The sequence below is a fragment of the Cygnus atratus genome, chromosome 2, assembly GCF_013377495.2.
Source record: "Cygnus atratus isolate AKBS03 ecotype Queensland, Australia chromosome 2, CAtr_DNAZoo_HiC_assembly, whole genome shotgun sequence".
Lineage (NCBI taxonomy): Eukaryota > Metazoa > Chordata > Aves > Anseriformes > Anatidae > Cygnus > Cygnus atratus.
The window spans coordinates 3,499,988-3,513,542 of NC_066363.1; the positions used below are offsets into that span (position 1 = coordinate 3,499,988).

Here is a 13,555-nt window from a genome sequence, read left to right on the forward strand (position 1 = left end):
GGGTGGGGAGCTCTGACAGCTGGGAATTGCTTTACCAAACACCACTAAGACCTGGATGTTACCAGTAAATTACATACATTGAAAGGATTTGACTTGATTGCCTCTGCCCTAATGAGGTTAGATAATGCTACAAGGGATTAGTCCATGTCTTTCAGGGTGGAGGTATGGAGAGAGAGTGCCATTTCCAAAACTCTCTGCAGATGAATCAGGAAGAAAAATGAGATGACAGAGTTAAATCTTTGCTGTCCATCATACTGAATTTGTTAAAAGGTCATCAGTCAGAGGGCAGGAATGAAATGAACCATGTCTTGTGTATAAGTGCTCACATTAACTCATACCTAAGATCAAACAGTAGTTAAAATAACTTTGGGCACAATACCAAAAAGCAGAATGACAAAAGATAACGAAAAAAGTTTTTGATTGATATTTGTTGAATTGAAATATGCCACAGAGAGAAAGATGCCTTTTAAATTCCAAAGGAAAAGCTATCTGACAGACGATTATGAATCTGCAAGTTTAAAATGATGGAAGACATGCAAAAACCAAAAACCAAATGAAGACTTAATTTTCATGATGGATTGTGATTTAAAACATCTACAATAACATAATAAGATCCATAATTTCTCAGGCAATGCTTGGGGCTCTGCTTAAGCAGGAAAGGGTTTGTTTAAGGACTGTAAGTCAGATTCTGAATGCTAATGCTGTCATGAACTTGAGTTACTCCAGGTTTAAAAGACTGTAAAACCAGAGAAGATTTTGTCACACGGTTCTTTAAATATAAGCCAATATTTGTATAACTTGCAATAATATTTAACACAAACACTATTTAGATAAATCTGAAAATTTTACCTATGAGCCTGTGGGTGAGCAGATTTGGTCCACCTACAGCTGCCATCCTAAGCGCCTATTCTGAATTACTCCATAGAGCAGTGGGGAAATCAGAGGCTGATTCAAACCACAGAGAATCACCTCCAGGATAAACGGGAGGTGCCTCTCTGTTGACTTCATGAGAAAGTCCACACATCTGGGATTAAATGATGAAATGTCAACCTTTCATATAGCTGACATTAGGTGAGATGATTCTGACCCTGATTACCCACACTATATAGACAGAGAGGAGCAAGGCTGTATAGGCAGAAAACACATTTTTATTAACATACACTTTTGTTTAAATTCAAGAATTTATAAATCCCATGACCAGATTGAATCATCTTTCTCAAGCAGCCTAGAACTTTTAGATCCCAGTCATCATGTAGAAGAATAACGGCTTGCTGTTTTCATTAATCAATGCTGATAAATACCCTTGTCATTTTCAAATTTCTGTTTTGAAAAGACTGTTGTAGAGAAAAGACTGCAAACCTAAACACTTACTGTAGCTGTGCACAAATATGGACCTTAGAGATGCTGTACAATACAACTGGCAATTTTTGTAGTTGGTGTCAGCCACATGAGTCTGGTGACATGACTCTCATCCCACTTTAATTCTTGCCCGGAAAACTGCATGAAACCTTCTGAATGAGCACCATGGAAATCAGTCTAGCAAACTGAGTGCATGTAAAAGCTGTCAGTGATAAGCACAGACAGCTTTATGCTCATTCTGAGACTCCAGGTAGCCAGTAAAAGCATCACCTCCTTGGACAGCCAAAGCCAAATATTACTTGGAGAATCTGCTTCACAGCTTGCAGCATTTGGGATTGCTAAACGGGATGGAGAGCAGCAGCTTGAAGCCAGGAAATTGCCTGAGCCAGATGGTCAGCATTCTTAGTAATGACATTCAGAGGAAGGGACATAATTTCACTGAGACAACTCAAGATTCACCTGAGACTAATACGAACAAGTCTTGGCTTGCTTTTATAGTTCATAATGCACAAATCATAACTGAGTATTTGGTGAACAGGTGCAGAATTGAGTCCCCCACTGTGCTGGCAGTCAGTGAGCTACATGGTCCCGCCTCTTTCCCTCTCTATCTCTTAGGCTCACTGCACATGAAACGTGGTGGGTCCATCAGAAGATCTTATAGAAGCAGTACTAGGGATGTCTCAGGTCTTCAACATCATCTAACCACTTCAAAAGATCATCAGATAATATCTCCAAATCAGTCTTTAATTCCCCCACAAATCCCCACTGGAGCCTTCTTCCAATTTCTAATCTGATGGTCTCATGACAGTTTGCAGATTCCATTTTTCATCCAGTGTTGGATTTGGGCTTAAAGCGCTCCTCTCCTCTTGATTTTGCTCTTGCAGTGAGAACTCCCACCGTTTGTTTTACTAAGCTAAGCAGGTGTCACGGAGCCATGCCACTCCAGTTTCTCCTGGAATGACAGAGCTTTTATTTACCAGAAGATCTATCTTGTACAGATTTAGTTTTTCTTTGTCACTTACATGCAATAGGGAGAGACTAAAAAGCAGTGGTAAGATTTTTGGAAAGTCATTTCCCATCCTCTTGTACACTGGAGGAACACGAGGAGCATTGCAGCAGCTACCCTGCTGCAGTGGATGGCAGTTTATCTCAAGAGCCTTCCAGGTACTAAACCTGGCCCAAGGATCAGATCAGTACAGGGCACGAGACTGAGGAATGATGATTTCCAGTATTCAAGAGGATATGTGGAAACTTAATAGGTGTTTCAGGTGGGCAAATAAATCTGTATGTTCACAACCTCTAATCTGTGATGTATTAGGCAAATTTCCATATCAGTTTCCTGACTGTTTCCTTACATTGTATTTTTATGATTATCATTTGTGCATGAATGTCACAATAGTTAACCGAGAATTTTGATTGTCTTCTCGTGATATTGTTTTAGATCTTCAATCTGCTGGAAAAGGTTATGTTCAAATACAATACGACAATGGTAGGGATGGCATCAGAAGGATCCATGAATCAGTGCTGGGTGGTAATGCCAGCTAGAATCTCTGATGGCTTCCCATCTACATAAAAATGCACTGATGACAATGTTTGCTCTGAACAGCAGCATCACAAACAGTTTGGCTAAACCTGTAAGGTTATGCCCTCTCCACTCAAAAGCATAGTGCAAAAATGTAAATTCATGGTAGGGGATCCATCAATGCCTATAAATTCTTTTTCTTAGTATCATTCATGCCCAATGTTTGGCAGCATATTTCTAATCTGTGAAAGAGTTGGTGTTTGGTGTAAAAGTGTAGAGGATGAACAAAACAAATAATGACATGAAGACGTTATTTATTGGATAACGGGGAACTGGGAAATCAGGAATTCTTGGAACAGAGGAGGGAAGATACAGGTGAAGCTATGATGATGATATCTGATAACTGTGATGTCACTGTTTCAAGGTATTTGACCAATATTGAAGGATTTTTTTGAGCTGAACTGTGAAAATGCATGCATGTATTAAGGTGCACAGGGAAACTGCCATGCCTTGGTAACTCTGGAAGTAGGCACTGTTCGCCTGCAGAAATGCAGGATTCAGACAAGTCTGTTTGAGATGACTTGAATATACAGATAAGTAGAATTAATGATGAACTGCAGTTCATCAGGATCTCTTCCTTGTTGAGTGCAGCAATCCTGGCTATTCCCACCCCCACCCCCTCAAGCAATTCATCTCATAGCTGAAGCTTAAAAAAATGTCAGTGCTAGTTTTTACTGTTTAACTTGTGCAGGATGGACAATTTGCTCCTGGAGAAACTGTGGGGAACAAATCTCTATTACAAGTGTCATATTCTATGTATTGAAAGAAAGCTGGAACACTCTGGTGAAGAGATAGCAAGTAGTGCACTTTAATAATAAAAAGTGCCAAAAATATTTTCATCTATCTCCTTCACAGGGTACTGACGAATGTCATAAAATAATGAAAATCTTCTGTATTTGTGAATGGCATAAAAATTTAATGTCAAATGATGTCAGGACTATGCTAGGGATTTAGCATATGTATGTATGTATGTATGTATGTATGTATCATACTTATATACATGTATGTATGTATGTATGTATCATACTTCCCTCATTGTTCTGTCACGGTGGAATGAAGTATTACAAACTCTTCTTAGGGAGGTTTTTTTCTTCCTGTTTAACTAACTGCTGGGACCCTCAAACCCAGCGAGTGCACATTGTGCCCAGAAGAGGAGGGCACAAAGCACCGATTGCAGGCAATTCCTCCACATGGCTGGACCACTGCATGGGGGTTTCGTCCTGCAAGATGTGGTGTTGGAGCAGCTTCTGCCTGCTTTCCCTGTATGTTGATGCAACAGTGAAGAAGTATCAGGGCGTTTTGGAACAGGGAGGTTACTGTACTAGGACAGGACTCCAGGAATTTTGGATTTCCTTTCTGGCTCCACCAGGGCTTTTGGTGTGGCCTTGGGCAAATCATATAATCAGTGTGTGCTGGTTAATCAGTGTAGTGTCCTGCTCTGTTAAACAGGGACAGTATTGTATCCTTACTCCCATTCATAACCTATCCTGTGTGTTTGCCTATAATCCTGTAAAAGTGGAGACTGGTGCAGTCTGCAAAAAGTGGAGCTTGGTGCATAATGTCCACTGAAAAAAAAGGCTTCGTTTGCTGTGGAGGCCTGCAGGACTAGTATAATAAAAATAGAAAGTAATGACTATAATCTAGAAGGAGACAAAGAGTCCTGTTGCTGCATTGCCCTTGAGACCTGAGTTTTAAATTAAAGCTTCCCAGAACATGCCAACCGGTGTATTAAGCTGCTTTCTCCATTAACCTTCCCTGCCCATTACTTGTCCGCTTAATTTCTTGGCTGGTGGCCAAATTAGTCATTTCTGTGGAAAAATACTTTATTACACACAGTTTCAGCTTGTTTATTTTATGTCAGAGACTTAATTAATTGCAGTGCTAAACTGTCCGTTTTGTACAGCAAACATACTATTACACAGGTTGATTAAACTTTTGCTGCACAACATCCGTATTATTGGATTTCACCAGAAGCCTCTTTTGCATCCCTATGACACCAAGTAGTATGTTGTGCTGGAAGAAGATTGGGAGGATGATTTAATGGTTTGAGCATCCCTGTATGGCTTGGAAACCTTCTTTACCTTGTGCAAATCCTTAGTCCCACTGAATTTGTTCTCCGTCTGATTACACCAGAAACTCTACCCGCGATGTGATGTAAAACCCTCCAGGCAATGAAGCCATACAAGCATTCCAGTGAGATAAGCTGTCTTACCAAGGAAAGTGGTGAGGAATCTGAAGTACTTTGGGCATGGCTTCACCACAACTGCTCCCACCTGCGCTTCAGGCCAGCACGTGATGTTGTCCCATTGCCTCCTGCAACCTGGGGAAAAGAGAGAAGCTGATGGTAGAACAAAAACAAGCGACTCTCTGCTATCTGCTGTATGGGGCAGAGGAAATCAGCTCTGCAAAGGTGCATCGAGCCCTGGTGCAAGCACCTTTTGGAAGGAAAGGCACAGAAATATTTTGTTTAAACATAGAGTTTTCAGCTACCCGAGTCCCTGAATTGCAGCACTGGTGATATCTGTAATTTTTCCAGAAATTGACACAGAAAGAAGAGAACCAGACAAATCAGAGTTAACAGTTAGCAGTGCCTTTTTAGATGAAAAAGACAGAAATGCTTAATTAAATCTCTCTCTTCCCTGCCCTTATCTCTCCTTCTTGCATTAAAACATCTGTCCTGAACATACCAAGATGCACAAGCCACGCTCCCACTCCTTTTCCTCTCTCCCCAAAGTTTTGTCAATGGTATTTCTTCCCATTGCAATGAGATGGTTCTGCACGGGGTGGGCTCAGTTGGATGGGGACACTGATGACAATCAAGGGATCAGGAGTCAAATCCCTTCTCATGAAGCAATATTTCTCTTTAAAAAGGGAGAAGGAACAAAACCCTCCTGGAGGCTGAGGAGGGACAGGGCTGTCACCAGGAGTGGTTCAGGGTGGAGCAAGGTGGTATAAAGCCCTATCCAAGCCAGGAGTGATGGCATAACCAATAGAGCTAACTTTAGAGAGAAACTATAGTGTTTTATTAAAATGAAACATTTTCCAAGTTTTTTTGAATTGAATAAATACTTTCTGGGAGAAAAAAAATGGCCAGGCATGCCCTTTCTGAAGAGCTGCAATATGTTCTGATTTTGTCCTTTTATTTCTGCTTTTTCAAAAGACACTAATGATATCCACATATACCAGAGTAACAAATAATGTAATATTAGCACTGAAGACAAAAGAAGTTTGCAGACAGGAATTAATAAAATTTCAGATGTGTTTTTGCCAACATGTTACATATTTTAGAGTTCTTACTAGAATTTTGAAGACGATTTTTCTTTTTTTCTTTATCTTTCTAACAGACACTTTTATGGCTGCCTGAGTTAGATAGATGGGCTGTCAACAGACCTCCCTGAGTCGCTTCTTTATAGAACCTCTGCTCTCGGTTACTCGTCGTGTCCCATTACGTTGCAACACTTCCTCAAACGTGACTAAAGTGTTGCTGTTAAGGTCAACTGCCTAACAAGAGAAACTGGAATATGAAGAAAAAAGCCTTGAGAAAATACTTTCCACATGCAAGTAAAGGGAACTATGAAAACCACTCTCAAGCTGCAGTGCTTGGTGATGACATCCTGATCAGAAATTCCTCCTTTAAATCATCTTTTAGGCCTTCTGCTAAGGAAAAGGCTGGTGTCATCATCGGTCTGTTCAGAGTGAGACAGCAAGCTGTCTCAGATCAATAAAGAGAGCACACAAAAATACTCCGAAGCTGAAAAAGAACCCTCAGCTCTCTTTCAAATTTATTTTACAAGTTTTTCCTTCATTCTTTCATGAGCAAATAGCATTTCTCAAATGAAGTCCTGAGGTGGGTTTATCACAGCCTGAAAAAGGGAATAACTGACGGTATCTTCTTCATGCAAGCTCTTCTGTAGCATTCATTAAAATTCAATTTTCAGATTTCTAATATCAGTTGCAAAGCTCACTTTTCACAGTGTCTTACTTATCTGCTACCAAACAGCCAGCAGCTCCAAAAGTATTAAGATATTACATATTCTGCCCCTGGAAAATAGATGATTTCTTGACAAGACCTTTCATGTTCTACAATCTCCATCAACATCAATAAATTATAATGGGCCCATTACCCCAGGACAGGTTATAATGCAAAATAAAATACAAGGTGATAGCATCAGATGGCTTTTTAAATGTTCTGAATTAGGCACTTTGAGAATATTTCTGATCCTCATCTTTTTCCGTGATAGCATTTTTCACCACCACCTGTGGTGCATGAAAAAAAGCTTTTCGGTGTTTTTGTAGCAGAAACTCTGACTAAAATAAGGTGAGGACACACAAGACTCATTTTGCAAGACACACAAAGGGGATCTTTAATAATTATTGTTTCTGCAAAGACCTCCCATACCTGCCCATTAGCTCTTCCAGCGCCATTCTTCCTTATTGCCTCCCCAGATTTGCTGACGCTATTAGTGTAGCTGCCTGGAAGGGTCCAGGTTTCAAAGGTGGGGTTCATACCCCTGCTTTTATGTGTGTAGAAGTTGGAGGTGTGAACTTGAAGAAGCCAATGGAAAGCAGAGATCCAGAAACTCGAATTTAGCTAATTTTGAAGCATTTGAAGTTCAGCAAGATACAATTTACTCGTACTAAGTCTAAGGCAGGAGAAAAGCTTAATGTCTAACACATTATAATAACTTTGAATAATTTATAATAATAATTTAAAGTAATTTTGTTTGAAATGTGAGGCAGAAAGAACAGGCCTTCACATTTTTAATGAATTGGAACAATCTGAAGATCTGAAGCAAGATGCTTTGCAGTTGGAGTCCAGCACTCACTGCTCACCCTGCAGTCAGCCCATTACAACTTCAGGCACAAGTTTGTGCTTGTCCATCCAAATCATGACACAGACAGCCTTTATCAAATAGCCTCAGAGAAATTTGTCTTCTCTCTCCAAAGCTTATAGAGCCTACCCTGGCAGACTACTGGGATCACGGGGTTGGCAGGCAATACTCAGCTGTGTCACTGCGACAGACCAAAATCCGAGAAAACTATTTGAGGGTAGAAACAGCTCCAGTGGTACTTGGAGAAGAGAAACCCCTGTCTTCCCTGTGGCATCACTTGGCCTTCACAGATGTAAGAAAGACAACAATTTGTTTTGCACGATCAAATCATGTTTGGTGATTGCTAAATGCTTCCCCATTAATTAATTACAAACGTTTTCTCTGTTGCACTGAGTATCTGCAGGAGGGATGCAAATGTATTTATCATTTCTTATCCAAGGCAGCAGGTGGAAATGACCCATGGATGCACCTTTCGTAAATATTGTGATCCTGTAAACAGTTGGACAAACCCTTCAATGCTATTTCAATCAACATGACTGTGCTGCTCATTTGCTTGTTACTGCAAACCAAGGAATGCACACTGCCAAGGATTATCCTCTGCTTTGGAAAGGATCACAAGTGAGTTGTAAGAAGCACTGTGTGAAAACAAGTGTGTGACTTTTTCAAAGATGGTGGCATTCACAAATTCTCTGGATAATCAGTACACTGTTTAAACTCTTGGCATTATAAATATGCACATATATGTAAGAATCTTTCCCTTTTCAAATTTTTGACTGTGACTTCCAGACCCTCAGCTTTGTCCTGATGTTACCTGGTAAATCAGGAAGTGCTCTCTGGAGCCAACTATCTTCTTCTGAAGGGCTGCAGGGAGAAATCCTTCACAACTTTAATGATGTGGCTTTTAACCTTACTTCCTTCACTTAAGCACATCAGACTGCTCATCCTCTCACTATAAGCCATGCAATTAGTGTAATTACTAGCAGCCAACTCTCTCTCGAAACAGGCTCCTGAAGCACTGCTCAAGGAGTACCATCAATGAATGTGCTGGAGGCTGTCAGCCACATGTTGGAGCTCAGGTCTTTACATCCAACAGCTCAGACTCCCTCTTTGCAAGCCAAGTGTCTGGGCTGCAGCAACCACAGCTGCCTGGGCTTTGGAGAGCCCTCCTCTAAGAGGTTCTGACTCAGAAGCTCATCTTGGGGTGGTGTCCACCATAGGGCTCTTCTTCCAGCCAGGTAGGACATGCCCGTTCCCTGGCTGCCACCACAACAGTGGCTGAAGGCACTGGCAGAGTCCCAGCTGCAGTGATTTAAGAGACCCCACCACAGCTACAGAAGGTGGTAACCTTTTCCACTGTCACTGCTAAATGTGAATCAAAGCTCGGGCCCTCATTTTCTCTCCCTTTAAAAGGTTAATAAACACAAAACATGTCAATTTGCATGAGGCACAGGTATACGGTGCTTTGCAGAAGTGGCAAAGCAGAGCGCAAAGAACATTTATTTGAGTTATATCTACACTTACAGAAAATATACAGTCAAAGCTTATCAGGGAAGCAGCAGAGAATAAGTTCCCTTCATGAATAAACATGAATCTGCAGAGCTCTGGCATGGCTCTGAGACGTGACCGGGTTTGGCTGATGAAAGAAGTGAATGGCAGTAGGCTGGTGCCAAGGCATGGTCTTAACCCAGCTGAACCCCCTAAGTCACGGAAAAAGCCTTTCAGCACATCTGTCATTCCCACCAAACGCTCCCCAATGAATGTGGTCACTCCTGGCCTCTCCTGGATGACATGGGCACAGTTTTTCTCTTTGAATCTACGTTCAGATGCAAAGATACCCATTTGTTGCCTGGGTCATGTCGGGATGTCTGCATGCCTCTCGCTACCCACAGGCAGAAAACAGCAAGCCAAAGGTACAGCTACATTAAACCAAGCTGAGATATCACCCAGTACCATCACAGGCAGTGGTAACCTGGTGTGTTTTCAATGGGAACTGATTTTCACTCCAATCTAGTATCAGTAGGCAGTTTCCATCCTCTCTGGAGTTAGGGCTGTAAAGAGCTACCAGGTGACATTTACTCTCCCATTGACAGCTTCTGCAGAAGTTATTATATCCAAAGATGCTCTCCCTTGGTTTGCCAGTTTGATCTCCTTACAATCAATTATCTTTCCGTTGACTTTCTTGTCCCAGTTGGACATTATGTTTTTTTACCTTACTGAAGAAAACAGACCCCAAAAGATGGTCCCTGCAAGGATTTGCTAACTGTGCTTCAGTTCTAGAGAGACAACTTGAGTTCAGTCTTGGTAGAGAGTGGGAAAGCCCACCATGAGCCTCAGAGCTATTACTACTGCCCCAGCCTCCAGTGAGCCCAGGCTTCCTGAATCAGAGGTGGTTTTCTATTTAAATTTTAAAAATTATGCATAATAATAACAACAAAATTATGGTAAGATTCTTACTCTTACAAAAATCATTAAAATTAAATGTGATTTGATTTTGCTTTTGAACTCATGGAAATTTTTCATATTCACAACCTCCTGGGCCAAGGAATTGCACAGTTCAAGTGTCTGCTGAAAGAAGAACATCCTTTTCTGAATTTGCTTTGAACCTGCTCGTCACTGGTTTCATTAGGAACCTAGTTCCTTTATGAATACAGAAATATTTATAACCTAGCCACAATCTCCCTTTCCCTGGGGAGGAAAACCATAAAATCCTCTTTTATATCCATCCTCAAGCAACTCTTTTTCAAGCTGAAGTGGCCTAGCTTATTTAACTACTTTTTGCATGGAAGCAGTTTCCTATCATTTCTCCCTTGTGTCTTTTCTGTTTCTAATTCTACCTCATCTTACCCTGCCTGGACTTTCAGAATAGGGTTTTACCTTATTTTTCTGCAACAGATTGGTTTTGATTGGAGCTACCTTGGCTCCAAAGTTTAACTGCAATCCTTCCATTCTTGCCTGCAAAACTCAATCCTTCCGTCCTGTGTTCACTGCTATGCCCTCCGCCCCCAGCCCCACTCCTGCATCCTGTGGGCATCTCTCCTCTGCCACCTCCACCTATTGTGGTTTTATTTTTATCAACACTGACGATCTCTTCCAAAGCAAACCTGTCCCCTCAGAGTTTCCCTTTCAACTTTCCATAGCTTTGCATTCAATTTGGATATTTTTTGCCTGTCGCTGCATGCTATCACCCCAGCACCATGGGCAGGATGTGACAGAGAAACCACTTAGCTGAAGGAAAACCACAATCCTGCCAGAGCAGGCAAAACCCTGGCACTGTTACATTTTCTTCCCACCACTGCTTTGCTCTTTGTGGCACACGTATGCTCCTTTATTCTTCCCTCAGTGAGGGGTTTGCAGTACCAATTCAGCAGAAAATGGACTTGGGAAATAACAGAAGGCAAAAAGGATCCCCCGTGAGGATAAATAAAAAGAGTTTATCTTGGACTTTGCCTCTGTATGTGTGGCAAGACAGAGAGATCAATTTGTTTTTTCCCACTCTGTGTACAAGCTGGACAGAACACTGTTTCTTGCTATAAAAATTGGTTTGCACTTCTGCAGGGGCTTCCAGTAGAAACTGTCCAGGAACTCAACAGGAAAAGTCAAAAGATATCTTTTGCAGAATGTTTGCAGAAATTTGACTCAAAGACATATGAAAGAAAACTCACCTTAAGCTCCCAGACTGAGTCATTCTAAATAAACAGCATGAAAGAAATCACCAGAGAGTATTTCTAGAGGATTATTTTTAAGCATGAAAATCCTACGAGTTTTTCCATCATCAACATCTACTAGGAAACAAATTAAAAAAAAAAAGTTTCTAATCTTTCAGCTTTTCTTTAACCAACAAACTAAATAAACACTTGACTTTTTTTTTTTCATCCCTCCAGATCACTCTTCTCATAAATCAAACTTGTGAGCTGAGCCCTTCTGCCTAATTTCAGAATCCATAAACTGAAACAAAAGATGCCAAGACATAAGACAAAGATTTATAAAGTGGGTTGCCTAAAACATCACTTATCTCCTCACCAACATCTAAACAAGAGACAGTTCTTTAGTGTTCTGACATGGAGGATGCTTAAAGGATTGATCCAGGGCTTCCCCATTCCTTGTTCAAATGCCCCTGTATTTGCAGAAGTTATACGTAAGTTAAACTGTACTTGGTCCCTTTGAATTTACGTCGCCGAAGATGACTAGGCTCAACCTCAAGAAATGCTTTCTTGATCATTAGGAAGGCAACAGTGACTGCACTGATAATGTGAGATCTCACATGGGACTGACTGATGCTGAGCTCCTCCATACCTCACGGTCTCACCGACCGAAAAGAGACAGGGATGTTGTGAGGAGCACAGCAGAGATTTTGTGGGGTTTCCTAATAAAACAAGCCAAGCAAAGACAGGACACGAGTGCAGCAGCTCTCACTGATGGTTCAAATCCTGTGAAAGCCAAGAGACCCTTCCTCAGCCTTCCAACGTTGACCCTGATCTTTGGGAATTCCTTGCCTTTCTGGAAACATAGGTGGCAACTTGAATCGTAGCACCAAGAAGTGAGCTTAGAAGACTTGGCCGCTTGAATGAAATGCCAACCCTCCCAGTGACCAGCTCATTTGACTTGCTCATTGAGGGCAAACAAGCAAGCAACAGCCCCTCTTATCTTGCTCTTCAGGTAAATGTTGTTAAATATGGTAAATGGGGGTAAATATTGGTAAATATGAAACCCCACTAAAAAAGGAAGGGCAAAAGGGAAGTTTCCTCAACAAATCACAAGCCACAGATTGCCTGTCCTGCTACTAGAAAGCTACTGCTGTTGTTGCACAAGCTGGAGTGTGCTTTATCAAGTAAATTCTTCCTGAATTGGTTCTTGCTTATTAAACATGCTGGAAGTGTGCTTCTTGCCCATAGCACTGTGGAGCATCTGCAGAAGAGAAGTTCTGTAGATAGGGGCAAGAGGGACAGCAATGCATTTTCACCTGGCCTTTGGTTTTACTTGGAGGCATATTTAATGGTCAGAAGGTAAGAAAAAAAAAGTTTGTGAGACACCAATAATTTTTTAAAAAAATTCACAATAGAAGCCCTACTTCGACCTTGTATAGCACTTCAGACTTCAGCTTCTGTTCTCCACAGTTTCATTTTCCTAGGTTAAAAGCACAGGCTATCAAGAAATAAAGGCACTGAAGTTACAAAAAGTCCAGTGCACATCAAAATCATGGAAAAACTCTCCACTGGCTGTAGCAGGTTTTGGATCTTAGCCATATACTGTAACAGGAGCTTGACATAACTTATGGAATATGCAACATTTTCCAGTGTACTTATTGTACATAAAAAGGGTGGATACCATCAATAAAGTGCCCTGACACAGTCAGTAAGAAAAAGAAAAAAACAAACAAACAAACAAACAAACAAACAAAAAAAAAAAACAAAAAAAACCACCAAACAGCAGGAAGAAGAGATTTCCTAACCAGAAATCTGATGGGATGTGAGGTGGACAAATAAGCGGTCAGAAATATATTAAGAGCTCTGCATAGATGGATTTCATCTGAGCAATTAGCCAAAGCTTTGAAAATGTTTTGGATTTGCTTTCCATTGGTCTATAACGATGGCTTTTTCTCCTTATTTCTATATCCCTTGCATAACCAATGCTGTGTGCATTTATATATTATAGCATTCTAAAAGAAAAATAACCAAAGAGTCCGATGGTATTTCCAAATGTTACTTATTCTCCAAGCTAAAATGCCTTTTCCAGTACAAGATTTATGTCCGCTAAATGGTTGTTAATCCCAAAAAGCTACAGG

The 13,555-nt window shown here is 40.9% G+C and overlaps 1 protein-coding gene across 1 annotated transcript in view; it reads right to left on the reverse strand.

Moving 5' to 3' along the window:
* The window catches only part of VIPR1 (vasoactive intestinal peptide receptor 1), a 110,427-nt gene that overhangs the window by 48,758 nt on the left and 48,114 nt on the right, over positions 1-13,555 (reverse strand). Inside the window, exon 3 of the mRNA XM_035554445.2 lies at positions 5,154-5,261. Within this exon, the coding sequence (XP_035410338.1) occupies positions 5,154-5,261 (108 nt within the window). The remainder of the gene's footprint in view (positions 1-5,153; positions 5,262-13,555) is intronic.